This window comes from Pithys albifrons, chromosome 4, assembly GCF_047495875.1.
Source record: "Pithys albifrons albifrons isolate INPA30051 chromosome 4, PitAlb_v1, whole genome shotgun sequence".
Taxonomy (NCBI): Eukaryota; Metazoa; Chordata; class Aves; order Passeriformes; family Thamnophilidae; genus Pithys; species Pithys albifrons.
This window is the reverse complement of record NC_092461.1, coordinates 30743999-30767871: the sequence shown is the minus strand read 5'-3', so window position 1 is coordinate 30767871 and position 23873 is coordinate 30743999. Positions and strand designations below refer to the sequence as shown.

At 42.3% G+C, this 23873-nt stretch overlaps 1 protein-coding gene across 1 annotated transcript in view; it reads left to right on the top strand.

Annotated features, from left to right (window-relative positions):
* DENND3 (DENN domain containing 3) overlaps positions 1-23873 on the top strand; it is a 33710-nt gene that overhangs the window by 5737 nt on the left and 4100 nt on the right. Inside the window, exons 2-22 of the mRNA XM_071553764.1 lie at positions 886-1159; positions 1673-1788; positions 2288-2427; positions 7829-7940; positions 8944-9063; positions 9955-10173; positions 10462-10583; positions 11027-11182; positions 13603-13699; positions 15686-15789; positions 16060-16241; positions 16836-17357; positions 17828-18090; positions 18563-18733; positions 19138-19267; positions 19723-19830; positions 20614-20753; positions 21905-22065; positions 22976-23109; positions 23246-23361; positions 23481-23618. Coding sequence (XP_071409865.1) covers positions 886-1159; positions 1673-1788; positions 2288-2427; positions 7829-7940; positions 8944-9063; positions 9955-10173; positions 10462-10583; positions 11027-11182; positions 13603-13699; positions 15686-15789; positions 16060-16241; positions 16836-17357; positions 17828-18090; positions 18563-18733; positions 19138-19267; positions 19723-19830; positions 20614-20753; positions 21905-22065; positions 22976-23109; positions 23246-23361; positions 23481-23618 — 3525 coding nt within the window. The remainder of the gene's footprint in view (positions 1-885; positions 1160-1672; positions 1789-2287; positions 2428-7828; positions 7941-8943; positions 9064-9954; positions 10174-10461; positions 10584-11026; positions 11183-13602; positions 13700-15685; positions 15790-16059; positions 16242-16835; positions 17358-17827; positions 18091-18562; positions 18734-19137; positions 19268-19722; positions 19831-20613; positions 20754-21904; positions 22066-22975; positions 23110-23245; positions 23362-23480; positions 23619-23873) is intronic.

Here is a 23873-nt window from a genome sequence, read left to right as displayed (position 1 = left end):
AAAGCTTTTACTTGTTGTTTTGACCTTGCAGGAAGAGTTACAGTTGCAGTGAAGTAATTGAAAATGCAGCTACTTGTCTGTACCGTATGGTCAGGAATACAAAAGGTGCTCCCAAGAGCGAGGAAATCTCTGATCGCTTCATCCACAGGGTTTTCATTGCAGGGCTGTGGAGGCTTTCAGGCCAGTCCTGCTTTGCAAAGCTGCCTGCTAAAAATGTAGCTTCACACATGCTCTGGGGATGTCTGTTCCACTTAGTCATCAGTCTATGGAGAAGTTTTCCTGGCTTCGTGTTTTACAATGTCTTAAAATTTTGTTTATTGTTACAGTGATTGTCATTTTTAATTGTACTTTCTTAATTGCCTTATAAAGGTAAAAGTTGTCTCATGAAATCCTGTGTGGTTTTTTCTTTCTTTTTTTTTTTTAATTGCAGAGGTTATTCTGAGTTAAAATGCAGCTTTTCCTAAACTTGAACAAAGACTTTTCTAGGGAGTTCAGCTGTTTTAATTTGTTTCCACTTTATTCACTGCCTTATTTCTCTTACTGCCCGTGTTTATTTTAAGTAGATCCTAACACTGCAAAGGGGGAAATACTGTATTTCATATTTGTTAGTTTCTTTTGCCAAAGGCATAATGTTCATATGGTGCATTTTGAATGATGAAAGATTCCTTGCCTACTAAAAATGCCCAGAGTATTCCCCTTGCATTGACATATATAAAGCAAAAAATTAGAAGGAAAAATTAATTATTTAGGTAGCAGAAAAGGTGTTTTTTAAACCCACAGTTTCAGGGGTAGAGAGAACACAGGGTTAAAAGTAATTTTAAAAAAATCTGTCAGGATGAATGTCAGCTTAGTTGTTGTTTGTTTGTTTGCTTGTTTTTTCAACAGGGCACTCAAAGAAAACCCAAAAATCTTCCTCCCCTCGATCCGGAAGTTCTGTCTGTGTTTGTGCCTCCATTTATCAGCAGAGATGATATTCAGGTGATTCCCACTGGCAACAACTTCAACAAAAGCAAACGCAGGTCCTTCCGAAAGAAGAAAGAGAGGCCCAAGATTGCCGATGTCAGGAGTGTGAACGGGGAGGAGAAAGCACCTGACACGGAGGATGTCACCGTTCCAAAGGACATTGATCTCATTGCTGTGCCCCAGCTGTGCTTCCCAGGTACAGGAGGGCTCACGCGAGTTGCTGAGAGCTCTTTAATGCCTGTATTTGTTGGCTCATAGTTGTACTTCTTAGCCCTTACAACTCTTGCTTTGAGTGCCATGCACAAACTTTAAAATTATGTTTTGCCCCCCAAAATGGCTCAGTACTCTCTTACTTTTCATTTGTTATTTAGATAGGCCTGAAGTAGTGAATGCTTCATCCAGATTTAATTGCTAATTTTAATATGCATGTCATTATTGCAGACCTTATTAATATCTTGAAAGAAAAAAGTGAACAAACCACATTTATTGTGTTTTGCTACTGAAAATGCAGAATAATTCCCTTTTTACTTCTTCAGTAATGTGCAGCTTGCAGCCTTAGCTCAAGTGGGCTGTACATGTGCATTTTAATCCCTTAAAAGGAGACATTGCTCTTGAAATGAAGTGGCAATGTGCAGTATTTGTCATGAATGGCTTTTCATGCAGCTGTAGTTAAATATGTCATTAAAAATAGTTTCTGCTTTCATTTCAGGAGGACTTTATGTAACTTCTGAATCAAAAGAGGACCATGTTCATTTCCTCGTCTTCACTGATGTCTGTGGCAACAGAACATACGGTGTTGTTGCACAGCACTACCAGCCTATCCAGGTATGTTATTTAACTCATGCCTTTGTCAGAACATATTAGAAGATATAAAATAAAATTAAGCAAAACACTTGGACAATAATGTCAGGTTTAATTGATGAAATTAGTTAACAGATACATTTTTTTATGTTAGAATGAGTACAGGGCAAATCATATTTTATATTTGCCATTGTAGATTAAGTGGTTTGAAACACACAACCTGTTAAAGATTTCATTCAGAGGTTTAGGTATTTAGGAAGAGACTTTATCCCTTGGATTTTTTTTGGTGAAGGTTGTACCCTGTGTTCTTTCTAAATACATTTTGTTCTGAAATTCTCTTTAATGCTTCTGTTTAAGTCTTGTAGGCTGACATTTTTCTGAAGACCTTTGAGGAGACAAGACATCCAGACCCCTTTGAAATTTAGAGGGAATTGGGGATCACACCCCTAAGGTTCTCAAGAAAATACCAGCCATAACTTCATGATTAGCACAGCCTGTTAATTAACATGTGGTTTCCTTGCAGGATGGCTGCATCCCTTCCAACGGGCAGGCCCATCGGGAATCTGCACAGACTGGGAAGGTGCCTGTCTGTTTTGTGCCATTTGCTGTTTGTGTTATATCCAGATATCCCTATTTTAATGCCCTCAAGGATTGCCTGTCCTGGTAAGATTTGCTATCCCGTGTGGCAATGGCTGTGCAGGTTTTAATGCACGAATTTACATGATGTGGTCAGGAGAGCTGTGGAATGCTAAGGCAGTGGTTAGTTTTGTGTTAAGGCATTGTGAGCTTTTGGGGAGAGGAAAAGGAGAAATGCTGTGTCAATGTTGTCCACACAGTAAGAGAAAATTCTGAATAACAAGGAAATCAGTTACTATGTTGTCTTCATTTTCTTTGTGGTTTTTGCTAAGTCTAGAAAGTACTGATGTGCAGAGAACAGATTTCTCACAGATACTGGTTTTTTTTGGGGGGGAGGGTTAACTGGAATTTGCCACACCTGTGAAAATCACAAAAACTCCTTATACTGCACCAAATAAATGTCATAAGAACTTGAATATCTGTATTATTAATGACAGCTTAAAGAAATAATCCAAGTCACCTGAGGAAGTACAGTGGTTACTTGGCTGTGGTAGAGTTTAGGAGAGAAATTCTTAGGATACACTGGTCAGAAACATTCAAATACTCTGCAGTGTAGCTGATTTGAAAGGTAAGTGAACAGGGGTCTGTCTTGTTATTTTGTAATTTCACTTATTTTGAGATTACTTTATTGCTAAATTGTTAAAATCTATGTGCACCTATTGTGGATTAAAACCTCCTCACCTCAGGGAGCTTGTCTGTGTCTGCTGGACATTACTGGTATCTTCACTTGCAGGCCTGTGGTCCAAAGGTACAAGAAGTTTTCTTCAATAAATTCCAGTCAGACTTTCTAGATTCAAATTTGCAGCCAGGTGTTTTCACAGAGTCACAGAATATGCTTAGTTGGGATTTGTTCTTATACAGAAGTTGAGAGATGTTGGGGTTTTAGGTTGGAGCTTGTGTATTCCCATTTGTTTTACTGGGGGCTGTATCCGTAGCAGAGAAGCAAGAGTGTGCTCCTTGGCTACCAGCTGAGGTGCATCACTAGCCCCTGACCTGGCTCCGTGCCAGGATGAGACCTGAGCACTCATTTCTCTGTTCCACACACCTCTCCTTCCTTCCCTGTGCTGTGGGCTTGGATCTCTTGGAGCACTGACTGGCTTTCCCTGGTGTAGGTGCAGAGAGCCCTGGAGGAACAAAGCAGTGCCTTCCCCTTGGACAGTTTGGACTTCAACATGACTTCAACATGATGGGACATCCAGATGTTCAGTGAAATAAAAAGGAAATGTTTGTTTTCCTTTTTCTTTTCCTGCCCAGATCACTTTTTCCGGTCTTTATATTTAAGTCAATTACATCAGCCCTTGATATTGCAGGAACTGATTCATTGCTGCCTTTTCATAGTCTCAAGTAAATGCTGCTCTGCACTTCGAACTCTTCCAGATGGATACCTGAGCTGTGGTGCTCTACTATTCCTGTCCAGCCTTTCTAATGATATTCCTGCTGCTGCTCAGCTCAGCTCACACCAGCTTTCCACTGGGTGGGAATAGTATGGATTCAGCTTTACAGTTCCAGTGTTCTTCAGTGGTTTATGCAGTATATAAATGAGTAATTTCTTCTCTGAAGTGAGACATCTCTGCACTGGGAGAAGCAAAGCAGTCAATTGGCAAATGGGTTTTTAAAGAGCTCTCTAGAGGAGAAGTGGGAAAATGTTCAGGAGAGCCACGGAAAAGTTCAGAGGTTATAAAAATGTTTCTAGGTCTTGTGTCTGTTTAGAGCACTCAGGAACCAGGTAGAGTTAACCCTCTAGAGGTGCAAACTTCTGCCTCTGGCTGGGTATTTTAAACATTATAATTAAACATCTCTGCCTGATCACATACAGTAAGGTTTGGCACCTGTCTAAAGCATTAGTGTCCCTGCAAACTACCATGGGTGGCTTTTCCCTTTTCCTGAATCTGTTCTGGTTTCTGAGGGGAGTTCAGATTCATCAGTGCCCTCCCACCTAAGCTTTAAATATGTGACTAATTAGGGGGGAGTTCAACAGGACAATAACTTTCCACGTTGAGTCCTGTGTGTTGTCCTGGTCTCTTAATTTGTCACACAGTTGCACAGTTCTTCTCCTTTTTGCTTCTGCATCTGTGAGATGCACGTGTGTGTGACTGGAAGGAGAGGGGGAGTGAGTGACAAAGCTGAATTTAGTGTTGCTGTTTTCCACTGTACTGGAAACTCAACTGATTAAGTTGCCAGTAAATTTTTTTCTGGAATTTTTTTCAAATCTCATTTTTCTTGATACTATTTAATGGGCAGTTTCAGAGTGTCTGCCCTTCTGGGTTTGGTGTTTGGATTTTCTTTTGGGGGTTTGTTTTTTTTGGTTTTTTTTGAAAAAGTATTTCACTGTGCCAGAGTACCCTTGGGTGGAGGAAAAGGAAGGGGTGGAGAGGTACCAGTTTTCCCTATTTTGGTTGTGTTACTGAAATTCTTCCACGTGGCACGAAGCAGTTGCTGGGATGTGTGGAAGTTCTAATGCAGTGCAAGCAAAGACCTCACTGATGTCTTGTGAGCAACAGTGCCCTGTCCAGCTGGAGATGTCTCAGCCTTTCCTAACATTGCAGAGCATTGACACTGTGTCTCTGCAAACCAGGAAGGCTTTGGAATCCCTTAGCTGTAATTAGATGGCCAGTGGGTTAAAAGTCTAAGAAGTGTTTTCATTGACTGAGAAGCTTCGCCATCATGATGATAATGGTGATGAACTCAATTAGCAGTGCCTCCCATACTTAACAAATAACCCCTTCATCAGCACACTGGTGTCCTTGGTGTGCTGCAGTGGAGTTTGGCAGGATGTTTCAACTGATCAACCATTCCCAAGTCAGGGATTTGAAAGGACCCGCTGGTGGACCTCAGACCACCTATTTCTAGTGTGTGTAGCCCTTTCCTTTGAGAACTAGTGGCAGGATGCTGTTGCTCCTGAAGACCTGGTGTTGAAGTAGCATTTGAAGGAGTTCTGCTTCCATTCAGGACTTGTTTGCAGCAAAAGGTTTCCTTTTCCTTCAGAATTCTGCTGTGCGTAGATTATTTTCATCAGGAGCTGAGTGCACAGAATTGCTTATGGGGGGTTGGTACTTGTTTTCAGTCAGAAGAGTTGTCAAAGATATTCTATTGTTATAAGTATTCCTAAATAAAATCCAGGTTCCTAATTTTTTTCAAGTGGCAAAGTGTAGTAGAAATCACAACTGAAAACTGAGATCAACCTGAGATAAAAGCTGAGACACATGGACTACATCAAACTATAAATCCATGTAAGTGCTTTGAACTGGAAGGGGATCTTGCAAACTGTCATCATAGTAACAAAGGTCTTTTTATTCTGTGCCAATTATTTTGTAACTAATTCCCATATTACTGGCACACAGCACTCCCAAATCCAGGGCAATTTGAATGGAGTGTGTCTGCCTCTCTCCACAGCCAGCAGATGAGCACCCAGACCCAGTGGCTGTTGGATTATTCTACAGTATTTGAAATGCTCAGTTTTAACTTGAGAGGTTTTGGCACTTTGCACAGGTAGTTTTACCTCACTCTGTTACACTGCATGAAAAGTGAAATATTCCTGGCAGTAAAGTCCTGGATGAGCTCCTGTCTTGGATGGTGAATAGGCCCCTTTCAAACAGCTCTTCCAACCTCTGGATTAGTCCCTGCCTCCAGAAAAGGTGGGAGTGTGCAAACAGCTCCCAGCACTGGGGCAGTACAGAGGGCCTATTCTGAGCTGTTCTTGCTTTCTGAAACACCTGTCTGTGGACAGTTAATATCAGTAATCAAAGGTTCATGAAGTCCTGAGCTCTCCACTTGAGTGTTTCAGAGATTACTTCGTTTATTCCAGCAGACCTTTGCAGTCCAGGGCTGTCAGCAGCTGGTAAGTTGTATTAGTGGGCCCCATGTCCTGATTGGGGAGCTCTTCTGCCCTCTCTGTGCATCTGCTGCTTTCCCAGGCACATTGTTTCTGTTGGCACATTTACTGGGTGTCTTGGTACCAGCTTTTTGTCTCAAAGGAAAAAGAGCCAGACAGGTCTCCTATTCTCTTAGGCCACATCTAAGGCACTACCAAGTGTGACAGAGTATTTGTTTAAATTCATGAATCTACTGTACACAAAATCCCCTTTCTCTGCCTCCTCTGTACCCCTCAATAGCTGATGGACTTTTAGGGGATATTTGGAACAGTCTAGTACTCAGCCCAGGGCATTCCCAAACAGGAATCTAGAGAATTTCAATATCTCATTAATCCAATTAAAAGTGCAATAATATACAACAGAATGTCTTTATTCTGCAATCGAAATGCTCTACACAAATATGGTGTCCTGGATTATTATGTATTTTTTGATCTATTCAGTTACTTTCTAGACCACTTTCTTCCTGAAGAGCAAGTATTCTGCAGAAAGCCAGTAAAGCTGCAAACAGAAGTAAAACCTCAAGGGAGAAGATACCCACACTCAGTTCCTAGTTTCTGTATATATAGGTTGGCAGGCCTGGATTTCTCATTTTGTAAAGATTTGGAGTTTTTTGCTATAAACATGCACGTGAAACTTAGGTTGAATGAAATGTCTTTTCTGACTTCAAATATCTAATTGTTGCATTCAGAAATGCTGTTGGACTTTATGGTTTGCAGTCTTAATAGTGTCTATGTTTAAATGTTCTGAATTGATGTGGTATAAAAAATAAACCATGTGACCTCTGTTAGGGTAATACAGTTCTCAAACAGCAACATTTGGCAGGTTTGCACAAATGCTCTTGCTTTTTGTGTGAGCAGCAACCACAGCAAAGAAAGAGCAGGGTCATGCAGGCCCAGGCCTGCAGCTACATATGGCTCTTGCTTCACATTCCTCTGCAGTCAAACCCATTTCCAGACCTCTCTTTTCCTCTGGTGCTGTTTTCTATCCCAGAGCTGGTGTCTGATGGTTGGAATGGGAGGAACACCCAGAGGTGGTGTCTGATGGTTGGGATGGGAGGAACACCCAGAGGTGGTGTCTGATGCTTGGGATGGGAGGAACACCCAGAGGTGGTGTCTGATGCCTGGAATGGGAGGAACACCCAGAGCTGGTGGTTTATGCCTGGGATGGGGGGAACACCAGGGCACTCTGTTGCAGCTGTGGGTGTTTGGTTCCTCAAGCAACCTCTGCAAGACACTTCCTTTAGCTGCATCTCACCCTCTCATGTCACTTGTGGTTTCCTTTGGCCATCATGGGACCCACTGTGCTCTCTGAGTCCTCTGATAGATATGATGCAGCAATATTTTAGGCATGGAATTAAAAAAAACCACCCCTGTTTGTGACACAGCAGGATCATTAAAATTCAATGAAGCTGCTCAAGGATCTAATAAATTAGAAATTAATTAGCTGGAATAATAACTTCATTGCTGCTAATTTTTTTTTTCTAGATTATCAGCAGTAAGGCTTTTTTGTGCTTGCATGTTAGTATTGATAAGTAATTTCCTATAATTTAATTACAGCTTACTGGTACAACTACGACCTTTCAAGGATGTAGATGTTGAGGAGCACATAAAAGAATTTGCAGCAAAGCTGTTTTTAATCCCCAGCCCTCCACCAGGACCACTCCACTTGGTAATTACTCATCCTGAATTCCGTGAGCACTTTAACATCATGTCTTATAAAACACTGAGGTGCTGTTTTCTGTGAACTGGGCAACATTCCTGAGTGTCAGGTCAGAGGCTGCTTCTGATGTCAAACCTGTGCTTGAAAAATGAGGCTGTACATTCTTAGGTCAGAAAATAACAGTGTACCAGGGTGCATGCTTGACAGCTGGCACACCAGTCATGCTCTTCAGTTTGCAATATTCCTCTGGGATTTGGCTCATGCCAACTATTTGTGATGCCTGGGAAGGTCTGGGAAGAGCAGAACAGTGTGCAGTGCATGACATACCCTGGGCTGGCTGCTGCCTGGGTCAGACCAAGCTGAGAGGGGAAAGTCACACCCAGTGGTTGCAGCACACACTGTTTTATCTGCTGCAGTGGCTCCTGGGGGAGCAGTGCTGTGGCCATGGACTCCTCCTTAGCTCCTTTTGGGGTGAGGGATGAGGAGTGGAGGAGAAAATAGCATAGCTGGCAAACTGAGTGATGTGCTAAACCAGCTGCCCAGTGCTGAAATACACAGCCCATGCAGGGTCTGACCCCCAGAGCTCTGAGCTGGAGGGTTTAAACACTGACGGAGCTCATCCTCAGTGTGACCACCTATGCTCAATTATTTTGTTCGTATTTTTTTCTATTTTCTGTATTGACTTTGTCAATAGTTTTGATTTCCCAGTTGTATCTACAAATGTAAATTTAATTATTTTGTTATGCCTGTAACAAAACAAGTTTAATTCTGTTAAAAGATTTATTCAAGTGGCCAAAAACCTGTAAGAATGAGAGACAAGTCAATATTAATCTTTCAAACTAGTTACTTTGTTTTTAGTATTTCCCTCTCTTTATTTCACTTTTCTGTAGTATGCAAATACTTTTCTTCTTGCTCTCAATTAATATTTTGTACTTGGAACTGAAATCCTGAATTAAATGTGCTGTGGGAACGTTCTCATTAAGGAGTAAATGGAAACCATCTGTTATTCCAGGTATTTAATATGAAACCACTTCAGATAATAATTCCTTCACGAGAGGATCCGGACAGCCCAATTATTGACTTAGATCTTCATCTCCCATTGCTGTGTTTCAAGCCAGAGCAGGTGTTGCAGGTAACACTGAGTGAAGCTTTCAAATGTTTTAGAGATTGGTAGTGCTGGTAATTTGTGGTTTAGGAAAAAAAATCAAGATGTTTATTTACCCAAAAAACTTTCTCAGTCCAGGAATACAGAATATTGTTAGTTCTGTATATTAGAGACATAGCACACTAAAATATATACATTCTTATTAAGATGTTTTGTTATTTATAGACCAGATTAGATTAAGGCCTGTTGCATTTCTTTCTCCTGTGGTTTAGAAACAGATGCTAAATTTCTGAAGAGTACATTTTAAAATGAAAATGCCCAAGCTGATTGACAGATTTTTATTCTGAATTCTCACAACATGCATTTCATGCATAATTTCATGTACTTCTTTCATGTGTAAGAAAGGGACCTGTAGGAAGGATTGATAACAGTTGGCACTCTCACACAAATCAAGTGTAAAGGGTGTAGAAAGAGAAGAAAATACAAAAAGAATTTTTTTCAGTGCTTCACAGAATCTTGCAATAATTTTGGCTTGGAGTGTCCTTTGTAGGTTTCCTGATTCAATTCCCTGCTCAAAGGCCACCTGTGGAGTTCAATTAGGTTGTTTTAGGGTCATCAGTATTGTGTGTGCCACTTCCCCTGAAAATGCTCCTCAGTGCTGAGAGCAGGACTGGCTCAGGTTTGGCTCTGCCTGCACATGCACAGTGTGAATAAAAATATCTCAGATCCTGAAGGGTCCTGTGCAACTGGTGCTTCCTGAATTGGCCATTATTTAACTTTATAAAGCCTTTAAGGTACCTAATGAAAACCAGAATTTGTGAGGCTGTTTCAGAAGCTTAGTAAGGAAATATTTGTGCCTCTGCAGAGTGTTCCAGACAGCTCTTTGTAAACATTTGACATTTTGGGGTTGTTTTCCAGGTTATGACCTGTATGCTGACTGAGCAGAGAATCGTTTTCTTCTCCTCTGACTGGGCTCTGCTGACACTGGTCGCTGAGTGCTTCCTGTTGTACCTGCACCCCCTGCAGTGGCAGCACACCTTTGTGCCCATCCTGTCCCGGCAGATGCTGGATTTTGTCATGGCTCCAACCTCTTTCCTTATGGGATGTCACACTGATCATTTTGATGAAGTTAGCACGGTAGGAGTTAGACCATTACCACTCTTGCTGTTCCCCTGCAGTGCATTTCCCTCCTTACTGAATGTTTATGTACTGAGATTAACATCTGTTCATTTAATGACATTTATTTTTCTTGAAAATAATTGTTTAGTTACCTGTACAATCTTCAAGTTGTGGAAAAAAAATCAATCCTTTTCTGGTTTAACTCCTTAATGAAATAATTAATTGTCTGAGAAGTACATAAATGAGCAAGAAATATTTTTGCAGTATAAGTGTGTTTACAGTCATTCTATTTTCTTTTGTTAAAAGGAAGCTGAAGATTTAATTCTAATTAATATAGATAATGGGGATATCAGCCATTCAAAAATGGCTGAAGAGGAACTCGAGATTCCAGATGTTCCAGCACAAGCAGCGGAGACTTTCATAAAAAGGTGACAAGATGTTGGAGATGTGTTTATTTTAGTGCATAAATCTTGCTTGATGCTCTTTCTGAAGTTTTCATTTTGTATTATTTGCTATTATTTCATTCACATAAACCCCCCTGTATTTCGTAAGGGCACATTGAAAATATTAATTAATTAGTTTACAAGCAATCATGTTACATATTACAATTAGTAGTAAGCAGTCATAATCACCAGATTAGTTTGCAGCACCTGGAATGCTTGTTTCTTTTTTATTTTTGATAGAGATTATTCTCTGAACTTCACTGTTCTTGAGTGCACTGTGATTTACATGATCTTGGGAGCTTGTCAGCCAATCAGTCTTGCACTTCCCTAGTGAGGTGCATGAGGCCTAAATGACTTTTTTTTGTTTAAAGGGTGTGAAAACACTGGTTGGTGTTAGGAGGTAGGCTGATAATTTCCTCTCTGTGCAGAGTGGAGGGTCTGCAGCTGCACCATGACCTGGAGCTCTGCCACCTCCGGGCCAGCACTGACCTCGGGGAGCTCCGGTCACGCAGAAGGGCTTGGCAGCAGAGGCTGAACATGGAGGTGCAGCAAACCACCCTGCAGTGCATTGTTAACATCTTCAGGTCAGTGCATGTAGTGTTTTTTATTATAATATTCCATAGTTACTGAAAATATTTTCATTTTGTTGTATTTCATGGATATTTTTGTAAAGCTCTTATGATTTGTGAGGGAGTATGAGAAGGAAGTCCTGTAGCTTCCTGGAAGGTCAATAATTCATGTATTTGTGTACATATACATTGCTCAAACATCTCAGATGAAACTGTTCTAATGTTGAACTTCCCTTTTGTATGAAGATTCCAGGAAGAGAAGTGCAGTCCTTGGAAAAGCTTAGGGCCCAGTAGGGATGTCAGTCAAAGGAAGAGTCTTGGTCACTCTTGTGAGAGGAACATGAATTCAAACCTGGACAGAGCAGAATAGCTAAAAGCAGGATTTGGAGTTCAGAACACCTGGATGTGTTTTGGCTAACTGAGCAAACTGCTGAGAAGGGATGAGATTCCTGGAGAGTGCAGCCACCTGGGAACAAAGGAGGGAGAGGAGGGGCTGTTTAAACTCAAAGAGTTGGCACAAGAAGGGACAGTGGGACCAGGAGTTGGATTCGATGATCCTTGTGGGTCCCTTCCAACTCAGGGTGTTCCATGATAAGAAATGCTGAGTATTGGCTGTGTTTGGGACTGACATGGTAACAATGATGCAGAGTAGGTTTTGTTCTTTTTTTCTCTATGCTAATTTTCCTTGTTCTTAATCTAATTACTATGTTGATACCCACAGCTGCATTATCTTATCAGTGTGGGTAGTGGTTGTAAATCCTGCTGGTAGTTGTTTATATCTGGGAAGTGAATGTGAGTGTGGTAGAATCATAGAATTGATTGGGTTGGAAAAGACCTCCGAGATCATCAAGTCCAACCCTTGGTCCAACTCCAGTCCCTTTACCAGATCATGGCACTCAGTGCCATGGCCAAGCTCAGTTAAAAACCTCCAGGGATGGGGAATCCACCCCCTCTCTGGGCAGGCCATTCCAATGCCTGATTACTCTCTCTGGAAAGAATTTCTTTCTGATCTCCAACTTCACTTTCCCCTGGCAGAGCTTGAGCCCATGCCCCCTTGTCCTGTTGCTGACTCCTGGGTGATTCCTACAAAGAGGGGCAGAAAATGGATGGCTGGTTTTTACATGATTCAGTTTTCTTACATAGGCTGTAACACACTCAACCAGGAAAATGAAACTGCCTACCTGGCATTCCAAAAAAATCTGATTCCATGGACAGAGTTCTACAAAGAGCTGTGCAGAGTAACCATCCCCAGGGTGCTTCCCTTTGGGTGAGGTACTAAACTGCTCACATGAATTATCCCTGGCGCTTTCAGTCAGAAGGTTAATTTAGTGAGTCCAAATACCAGTGTCTGTTATTGGATCAGCTTAGGGAGTGTTCCTACAAGTGGCTGGGCCCTCCAGGAAGGGCAGGAGCTGCTGGCTGTGGGAAGTAGAACAGACTTTACAGACAGCTGGGCATGGAAACTGAGCTGCATTTACAACCTGGTGTGTTTCTGCTGGGGGATTTTGTGGATTTCAGTGTTTGGCAACAGCAATTCCAGGCAAAGATGAGGAGAAATTAATTTTGCTTGTAAGGAACTTGAACTCTTTAGTGCACTAAACATTTAGCTGCAAAAAATGAACAGATGCTTTGCTCTCTAAGAGACAATGTGTCACAAAGGAGTTGATGCTTCTCTTGCTTTCTTCCTCCTTTCCTTCAAACTGTCTTTCTTTGTTCTTTTTTTCAGCCTTGTTCCTTCTATCTCCTAATTCTCCAGCGGCCAGGAGTGAAGGGAGGTAAATCTCTGCTGGCAGTTGTGCTGCCAGTTGTTCTGTTCTCAGTGGAGCCTGGTGGTGATTTGGTCTGTGTGGAGGTTCCATGTTTAAAGCAAACAGTGCTCAGTTGTGTAGACTTATATACAGCTCTGTACTTCTGTTACCAGCCTTTTTCCTGATCCCCTGTGGCTTGATAAACTGCTAACAAGGTGTAGCAAACCAGAGCTCTGATTTCATGTGCTGGGACAGGGTGAGGTCAGGGCACATCTCTCAGATCACCAGTGATGGGTACACTGGTCCCTTTCATGCTCCAGTGGGTTGTGTGTGATTCAGGAACTGTGTATGGAAATGTAATTCCTAAGTCATTGGAGCCTAAGTCATTTATTGAGTTTCCTTCATGGTCTCCTGGATCCCAGAGAGTCCAAGGGAATTTGCTGATTTGAGATGGCAGTGGCAGCAGGGAGCCTGCCTTACTTCTTGTAGGGATTTGAATTCTTTTTCTGCGATTCAGTAACTCACACTTGTTCATTAAAGCTGAGTTTGCCTTCTGATGGTGCAGCAGATTTCTGGTTTGTATTATGATACTGCAGCATATTTTGAGTAGTACCAGTGGGCTACAAAACTACAACTTGCTTACAAATCCCCAAGCAGATTTATCTATTTATTTATTTTTGTCTCCAGGGAGGTAAAAGACCACCTAAACTATGAACACAGAGTGTTTAACAGTGAAGAATTTCTGAAAACAAGGGCAATCAGAGACCAGCCATTCTACAAAAAGGTAAGTTCACTGTTTTGGTTCTGTGTTATTAATAAATCTGTATTTCAGGATTAGTTCCAAATATTGATAGAATGGTCACAGTCTGGTCTGCGTGGTGTTGTTGAACCACCAACCTTCACAGAGTGCTTTACCAAATTTCTGTGCTACAAACAGATCAAACAGTAGACACTGTTTTGGAGAACAGGGTGCTCTGTAATTCCAGAGCAAATCAGATAATTCCTTGGGGGTGGGATTATCCTATGGCAGATGGTCAGTAAAGCTACATCTAAACTGTGTTTTAAGCACAGGCATTTGGCCAGACTGACTGGACCAAACTCCATGCACAGACATGAATTTTCAGCAAGTCTGTGCTGTATTAAGTAGCTTCTTATTGTAAACAAGAGCAAAACTTGTTGTGCTTTTATTTAAGCTTCTCAAAAAATAAAATATTAGTATTTCTTCCCTTTTTTTGGTGATACTGTAAATTGTTTAACAAGCCAATGGGTTAAAGCAAAGATTTAACAAAGAATGTAAGGAAATGCACCTGACACTTTACATTTGCTTTTAATTGTGTTCCATGGGGGAATAGGAAAGTTGCAGAGGTTTCCTTTGCTGCCAGAATTTGGCAGGAATAAAACAGTTACTGGCAAAAAAAATCTGACCGTGAACATCAACCAGTTGTGGTTTACAACACCTTTTTTGTTTCCCACTTGAAACGCACCTGAAAAATTTCTTAAACCTTTATTTAAAGGAGTTGTCAGTATGTAAAGGAAATTTTAATTGTGGTAGTTGCCAGAACTGGCAGAATATCTGCCAATTTGAAGGTTACAACCTGATTAATCTTAAATGGGAGATAGTGTTTGTTGGATAAAGCTTCTGGCACCAGCAAACATTCTCAAAAAGAAACAAACAAAAAGGAAAAATTAAAAGGAACCTATTAATTTGTCCTCAGGAGAGAAATTAATTGGAAGTGTTCTGAGCAGAATGAATAGAAATAATTAAAGTATTTTCAGCAGCAATTTCTAATGCTATAAATGAAACGGTGGCAATTGTATGAATTGAAATTTAAAATTAATTTAAAGCTCAGGTGTGCATACTTAAAAAGAGCTTTGAGTGGTTAACTCATTTAAATACTAAACAGTAAAGTGGCAGGTTTGTTTTCAAGTAAATCTTAGACAATAGCACAATATGGAGTAGTTACTGGGGGTATCTGGAATTCTATTAAGAGAACTAAAAGAAAAAAACAGTAGAAAGGATTAAGATTTGGCATCTCCTGTTCAATTAGCAGCAAAATATGCCATCTGCTGGAGAAATACTGAAAATCAGGAATCTTAAAGCTTTTGGAGATGCTTTTTACATGATACACAGCAAGTGGATTGATTAGAGGCACTTGAACATTTATAAAATACCCAGGCTGTGTTGCCTCAGATCCCAGCTTTTACCTTGTTTTAATGTGCAGTGGTGACTTTCCCCCTTTTGAAGTCATACCTGGCATTTTTTATGGTGTTCTCTGTCCTAAAAGTAACAGTTTAACCTTTTAAAAATTTATTCTGAATGGCACCACAATAATTACCTGAGCAGGGAGAAGATTTTTGGGATTACCAGGAGAAAAGAGGACTCATTTGTCTCTTCAGTGTGATGGCATAATGTAAATTTAGAGTGCCCCAACTTCTTACTCCACACTGGGGACAGTATGCTCAGCACTTTGTTTAGGCAGAAAAGATAATACTAAACTTGCAGCTCTGTTTTGCTTAGTATTTCTCATTTTAGTTTGGTTTCATGTGTTGGAGAGCAGTCTGAGAGTTCTGCTTGCAAATCCCACCAAAGCCCAGAAGGTGAATGGAAACTGAGGTAGTTTCTCTTGAGCTTTCCAGTCTTTTGGGGGTTGTGATTGCTAGGGTGGAAGTTCTCCATTTTGCAGATGTAACAGTAATAAAAATGAGCCAAACATGCTAATAAAGATGTAATTTATAACTGCTCCACAGTTAACCCCTTTGTGTCTCACAGGTTTTAGAGACCTACATGTTTCACTCCTTCCTCAAAGCTCGCCTGAACAGAAAGATGGACGCCTTCGCTCGACTCGAGCTCAGCACCCAGTCTGAAGAGGACAGGTGAAGTTTTCTCACTCCTTATTCAGGTTCTGCATCCTCTCTTGGTATCAGTGGCAAAAGTCCTTTTGACTGTTGCTATGAGATGATGTCATCCATAAATAAGATTATGACTAGTTGACAATTTAAGATTATTGCAAGAGGGTGATATGAACAGGTGCCTGTTGAAACTGACAATTCAATACTACCATAAAAAATAAAACTCACCAGTAATGTAGTGTGTGTGTATACTGAGTTCTCAAACCAGTTCTGTGTTATTTTCATTTTTCCCAGGCTAGACTTGATGTTCCCCACCCCCAGGAGGCTGACCATGGAGAAAATGGCTTCGAAGCGGTTCACGCCCGAGCAGAGGGTCAGCCGGCGCATGGTGATGAGTCTGCCCAACCTGCAGGACATCAAACTGCCAGAGGGCCCCCCCAGAAACTCCTCACTCCGCAGAACAGCAGCTGGTGTTGGTAAGGGAAGGATGTGTTGGACAAAGAGTGGTTGTTTCTGTTGTGTTTTGGGTGACATCAGTGACAAAATCTCACAGAAATGGGATCAGGTGTTGGGAGGAAATGGCGAGCTGGGTCACTGTGAGCTGGGGCTTGTCCATGCTGCCCCTGGCATTGAAATCAGTCTGGAGCCTCCTGTAGGCTTTGCAGGACCATGAAAGTCATTGGTTCCAATGGGATTGATATTGGAGAGTTGATTCCTGAGTCAGCAATCACGTCCTCACACACCTTGTGTGCAGTTCTTCACTGCCTTTCATTTAAACACAGGCTTAAGCTGATCACTGTGTGGGAGAAACTGAATGGGGGGTTTTAATGTTTTTTTTCCTTATTTCTTTTCTTTCCCAGAATTGATATTATCACATTAGGGAATATTCTGATAAGAACAATGGACATAGAAATGTGTATGGGTCCCCAGCACAGCTGTAATCTCACTTTTTTTCTTGTAATTACTGTTCCTGTGGTGGGGATTCCCTTTTTTGTTTGTGTTGTTGCTGATCATGCAGATATTTACACTCCTTATCCTAATCCGTGTACTCTCTTGGTGTCTGTTTCTAGCTGTGAGGATGCCCCCCAAATCCATCAGTACGTTCAAAATCCCAGAAATCCACTTTCCACTGATGTTCCAGTGTGTTCACTCCTACTACACTGACTTCTTCAACCACCTCAGCAAAGCCATCAACACCTGTGCCCCCGAGAACTCCGCGCTGCTGGCAAGGTACTTCTACCTCCGGGGACTTATTAGCTTGATGCAAGGGAAACTACTAAATGCACTTTCTGACTTTCAGAACCTAGAAAAAACAGACTTAAGAATTTTCCCCACTGATCTTGTAAGAAAAATAGTGGAGACCATGCCTCCTTCGGAGTGCTTGCAGGCAGAGCGCAAACCGGAGCTCAAGAGACTCATCAGTCGAGTGATGGAGAAACAAAGAGAGGTTCTGAAAACAGATGACCATGTGAAAAATTTTGAATTGCCAAAGACACATATGCAGCTGGATGACTTTGTGAAGAGAATCCAGGAGTCTGGGATTGTCAGGGATACAGATACCATCCACCGGTTATTCGATGCCCTGACAGTGGGTGAGTGTCAGATTTGTTGTTTTCCTTTTGAATTACTGTTGTCCTGTGGAAAGGAGATATTTACTCAGACCCTTAGTGTTTGGTTAGTCTGTCAGTGCCCCAGGAGCACTGAGACCCCTGTCCCCCACCTGCCACTGTCCTGTTGTGGGGACCCTTCACTGAGCAGCTGCTGGGCCAGGGTGTGGTTTCACTGCCTTGTTCAGGCTCACACACCAAACAGAGAACCCCTCCTGGTCTCCACACCTTCACCCACTGCCAGCACCACTGAAGGATTCACATCAACAGTTCAGAGAATTTATGGACAATTTTATTTAATTACCATAATTACAGAATACAGGTTTTATGTCTAGAATGTCTATAGTTGCATGCACAATAAAGAGGCACAATTGGAAAGTTTTTTTTGAAGCCTTCTTTCTGTGCCAATCTGTATAATAGTTTCTCACAGTAAAAGAGTTCTAAAAATTTTTTAGGACAGCAGAAACAAATCGATCCTGAAACATTCAGAGACTTCTACAACTACTGGAAAGAAACTGAAGCAGAAGCTCAAGATGTGAACCTGCCCCCAGCAGTGATAGAGCATCTGGATAAAAATGAATGTGTCTACAAGTTATCCTGCTCAGTGAAAACCAACTGTGGCGTGGGGAAAATAGCCCTGACCCAGAAGCGCCTGTTCCTGCTGACTGAAGGAGGATGTCCTGGCTATGTCCACATTGCTGCCTTCAGGGATATAGAGGTGGGCAGAGCTTCCCCTGCTCTGGCACGGCTGTGGGTGTGGGCTGTGCTCCTGCTGCAGAGGGATCTCCGTCTCAGTGCAAAGCTTCTGTAAGCACAGTAGGAACACTGCCTAAGTCGGTAATGTATGAGTGATTAGATAAAATTCTGGGGTTTTGGACCAAAAATCCCAAAACTCAAGCTGTCCTAACCTGTAGATGCAGAGAAATGTGCCAAGTGCAGCATTTGGGACATGGAACAGAGAAGTTTAATAACATGAGCATTAAGGGTGCTGGTGTGACTGAGGTGTCAGCTTGTATCCACAGACTCTGAGTGATGTTGTTTAGAGCTTGTATTTTCATAAAACCATCCATTTAATGGTGTGTATGGACAATTGAAATAATTAGCTGTAATTAGAGACTGCTGCCCTGTAGGCTGAGTGCTGCACCTTATCTGTGAGGGCAGGTAAATCTCCCTTGTTTTCTCCTTTCCAGGATGTGAAGAGCACGACTGTAGCTTTCCTTCTATTGAGAATACCTACCCTGAGGATTAAAACATTATCTAAAAAAGAAGTCTTTGAAGCCAACCTTAAAACTGAGTGTGATCTCTGGTACCTGATAGTGAAAGAAATGTGGGCTGGAAAGAAAATGGCAGATGATCACAAGGTATAAATACAGCAATTTGTAACGAAATAAATATGAAGTGTGTGGTTTCTGTTCTAAGTAACTAATCTTAGAATTTGTTGGTACTTCTCTCCATGAAGAAAGACCCAGCTTCAAGATGGGTATCCATCCTGTGTCTGCTGAATGTTTTAATTTGGTTTTATGAGCACATCCTGTATAAAGATCTGATGTATTCCTTCAGTGTGATGAATTCCTCTGGCTCCTGGCTCCCTGCTCCATGACCTTGGGAGTGGAGCATGGGATGGGGCAGTGGGGTGTGCCAGTGAGGAGTATGGATTGTGCTGCAGGGCTGGGGCTGTGCTGAGCGTGACACACACCAGGATGTCTGAGCATGAGCACTTGTGGGAATAATAACAGATAAACTACAGTGAGGCTTTTGTCTTCAGGATCCTCAGTATATTCAGCAAGCACTGACAAATGTTCTCCTGATGGATGCTGTGGTTGGTGCCCTGCAGTCCTCCAAAAGCATCTATGCAGCCTCTAAACTGTCTTATTTTGACAGGATGAAAAATGAAGGTCAGTGGCATAGAAATACTCTGCTGCTGTTGCATCATCTGTTTGCTCTTTATATTCTGTTTTTTAGACTGGTTGTGGGTAGAAGTGCAAAAAGATATTAGCCTGATTGGACTTTTAACGGATGGAGTTTATTAAATAGCATTAATAAAAGTTTAGGGTTTATTGGTTTTGTTTTGTTTTGTTTTGGCTTTGGTTTGTGTTTGTTTTTGCTTCTGTGCATGGGAACTTTCTGTGTCCGTGTTGGCTGCTGTGGTTTTGTCTTGGTTTATTAGTCTCCTTGGGTGGTGGATGCCTCTGCTACCAGAATTCCCACAAATGGTGTTTAGGCTCTACTAGTCAGCTAAAGCTGTAGGGAAGGAAAAGTGAGAAATGTGAATAAATAGAGCAGAATAAGAATTACAGGTCTATTTCAGGCATAACTGTGCATTTCCTGACCTTCTAAAAATCTGTTTCAGTGCCTATGATGGTCCCCAAAACAACTTCAGAGACACTAAAGCACAAGATCAGCCCCTCAGCTGGTGAGACATTTCCCCAGGCCATAGATGTCTTGCTCTACACTCCAGGTAAAGATGGATTGCTCTCCTTAGGGTGGCCCAGCTCTAATTAGCCCATAAAGCACCTTATCTCAGAACAGCTGGGCTTGTGCCTGCCTGAGTGTTCACACTGACATGCTTTGCTTGTATGTTGAATACTAAATCAGAACACCATTAAAAAAGAACAGCAATTTACACATTAAGACACTCCAAGGCATCGTTTTCACAGTCTTAATTTGTCTTCCTGTGGGCATGTGCCTTATCATAGACTTAATTCTGGGTTAATGTGCTGATTTCTCATGAAGACAGCAGGGTGGGTAGGGGGATGATGCTCCACCAGTGATCAATATTCATTGTTATGTTTTTATTTTCAGGAGGGTATTGTTGGGGGTGTTTGGTTGAACCACAGTGTGAGGAATAGTGTGGAGGGTGTTGGATTCAGTGGTGATTTTTCTCTCTTCAGAGTATGAGGCTTCTGAGAGGAGTTCTAATGGAGCAGACAGAGTGTGGATTTATTAGATGTATTTCATTGGGCTTAAAATAGCCTTCCTGCAGTGCCAGTTAGCTCAGCACTTAGTCATCAATGAAGGAGATTATCTTTGCTCTGAATGACTCTGGAGTGTAAGATGAAACCATTGGGGGAACTCAAAGATAGATGGGGATGAGCACAAACTCACTGTGTGAGCTGTGCCAGTCAATGCTTGGTGATGTCAGTTCCAGAACACAGATGTGTTTCTGCCTCGCAATGGTTCTCCTGTAGGTCTCCAAAAGTGCTTTCTTTTACCTCTCTTATCTTCTCTCCTTCATTTCTAGGCCATCTTGACCCTTCAGAAAGACTTGGCAATGCTCACCCAAAACTCTGGTGTGCTTTAAGTGAGGGGAGGGTGGTGGTCTTTGATGCTTCTACCTGGTCCATCCAACAGCACTGCTTCAAAATGGGCCGCTCCAAACTGGTAAGGCTGGCACAGGTGCCAGAGTTCCTGCTTTGTGGCCTGTGTGACCCTGAATCACAGTGTTCCTTAACAGCTGTTGGGATGTCTGGGCTTCACTTAACATGGAAAGATGGAGATTTTCGAGGAAAGGGGAAGGGAGAGGAAAGGGATTCATAATAACACAGGTCAGCTGGTGAGAGGTGATGGATTGGATCAGGAGGGCCTGATGGGTTCCTGGGGCAGGAAGACAGGTTGAAAACAGTTAAGGAGGAAAAACATGAAGAGAAGATGAGAAGGGGAATCCTAAGAATAGATAAAAATTCACCCATGCTGAAGAACTGGAAACTGGGGAGAGATGTAAGAAGACCAGGTAGGGTGATAATGAAAGAGAGAGAGAGAGAGCTAAAAGAAGATGGCTCAACCAGCAGGTGAAAGAGTTGCTTGGGGAAGACCACCTGGAAGAATAACTCCTGATGAAAGGGGGATCTGAACTGGGAGTGCAGCTGAGTGACAAACACCCAGCAGTGATAACACAGAGGAAAAGGGATTGGATATGTCACTTGTGTGAAAGAGAAAATACATTGCAAGGGATGAGTGTGGGAGGAGTCAGAAAGGGAGAGGTGCAGCTGATGGTGAAGAGCTGGGTAGAGGAAGGATGGAATTCCAGAAGAGTTGGATGCTCACCTGTCCTAAAGAGGACAAAAAAGTTTGCAACGGGTGGACTATGAAGGAAGATAAATTAAGAGCCTTTGCTTGAGGGAAAGACATTCCAGAGGCAGCAGAGAAGACAGTATTTTCTCAGACATTACTTCTGACTAAAGTAGGAAGTGTGGTTGGATCAGACAGCTGGGTTGACTTCAGCCCAGCTCAGAGAAGCAACCTCTGTGGTTCCTCTGGTGCCCTTTGTAACTGTCACTTGGTTGGGGTGGAAACACACCTTTGAGTCAGTTCAAGATAAATTATTAGTCCCCTTTACTGAAGGATAAGCTCAGCAGAGATCTGTCCTCTCATTATTTATAGAGCAGAGCAAAGGACAGAAGAGGAGAGCCAGGTCGTGACCTTACTGTGATCACCAGAAAACTGTGGCATCTCAATGCAGCCTTTGCCACGTTACATTAAAAAGTGATTTTTTTTTCTTCTGGGCCTTGTTTAACCCTGCCTTTTCTCCCCAGACTTGTATGGTCATGGTGGAACAGAGTCAGGTGTGGATTGGGTCTCAGGACTCCATTATTTATATAATCAACACCCACAGCATGTCTTGTAACAAGCAACTGAATGATCATCGCTCGGATGTGACAGACATCATTGTGGAGCACAAGAATGGAATACCCAGGTAGGTCCAATTGGATTTTCCTAGATGTTGAAAGAATCTATTGTTTGAAATGGGAGGGCTGACCCTGCTCACATTACCTTCATTTAGCCCATTTTTGCAGCTTCCATATTGTACATGGTCACCTGGGAAATTCCATTTTAAACAAAGAGCACTGTGTAGTTTGGAGCAAAGGGGACAAAGGAATGTTCCTCTGGACAGGGATGAGAGCAGCCAGGAATGGGCAGTGTCCAGTGATGAATCAACACAGGTGCAGTTTAAAGACCACTTCGCTTTTGCTTTGGGCACATCCTCAACCAGATGTTTACAGCAGCTTCTGGATTTTTCCTGCTTGTTTGTAAAAGGAATAACACATTTATTGTTCTGTTCAGGCAAAATGCTTTTGATCTTTGGTAGCCCTGGGAAGAGTGTTGGCTGGAGGCCTTAAGCTGCTGTTTTCCCACGGGAACAGCAGCCCCAAGGTGGGCAGGCAGGGGTGCAGCAGGTGTCACTGGGCTTCAGGAAGGATTTGTTTGGGTGTTCTTGGAACCTTCTCAAAAAGGTTTTCTCATCCTAAGGCAACAAATGTTAAAGGTAAAAGGAAAAGGGTCGGTGAAATTTGTTTTCTCAGGTGCAGTAGCAAAGAAAAACAATTTTGAGATATTTTTGTCCTAACTCAAGAGGAAAAAGTCCATCAGGCAACAGTGTTCAGGAGAATTACAGGGAGTGTTTTGTTGTAATCAGCTCCTCATGCATGATGTAACACGTGCTCTGAGAGACCCTTGCAGGATCATCTTAAGAAGAACTAAAATATGAACATTAATTTGGCTTACTGTAAAATCAATTATTTTGCAAGTTAGTCTCCTCTGTGTGTGCCCTCCTTCCTGAGCATGAATGCACAGTATTGCTACTCCTTTTTAATCCCTGCCACCAGTGAGGCCTATTCCAGCAGCTTGGATGGGACAGTGATTGCCTGGAACACCAGCACTCTGAAGGTGAACCGTGTCTTCCAGATGCCCTGCCAAAGCCTCACCTCCATCAAGCTACACAATGACCAGCTGTGGTGCTGTAAGTCCTTCATCTTCACACAGAGAAACAAGACAGTTGTTAGATGCACCCACTGTATTTTGCCTTTTCTCTCCATGGTTTGTAGAGATGAAATGCCCCTCCCTCTGTTACTAACTCCTTGTCTTTGCTGTTGAAGGCACCAGCAGTTGCATCCTTGCAGTGTCAGCCCACGAGTTTCAGCTGCAGATGAAGATCGAGCAGCACCTGCAGGGGCTGTGTGGCTGTTTTCTCACCTTCCAGCTCTTCCCCGAGGTAACTGGCCCTGTGAGCAGAGTTTAGAGGAGGCAGGGCCATGTGGCTTCACAAGCCCTGGTATTGCAGCCCATTTCCTGTCAGCAGTGCTCATGTCAACGTGTCTTTCTGTGCTTCAGAGAGATGAGGTGTGGGCATCTTACTCAGGGAGCAGTGACCTGTACATCTGGAACACCAAAGACCTCTCAAGTGCCCCTCAAAAGATTCATCTCCAAGATTGCTCTGAGATTACTTGTATGATAAGAGTTAAAAATCAGGTGAGACACATTGGGGCTGTTTGCACCTGTTGTGGATTTCTTTACAGAAGTTTTGTTTGTTTGCAGCTCTCATGGGCTGTCTTTGCTTCCATACTGGGTGTTTGTGTGGCTGTTCTGGTTTGGAGTGTTGATTCCTCTTTGAAATCAGGGAATTTAATTCCTGCCCAGCACAACTGGCTGTTACAGGTGTACCCCAGAATGTATGTCAAACCAAAAGCCTCATCAGTAATTAAAGGCATGGTGACATTTACTAGC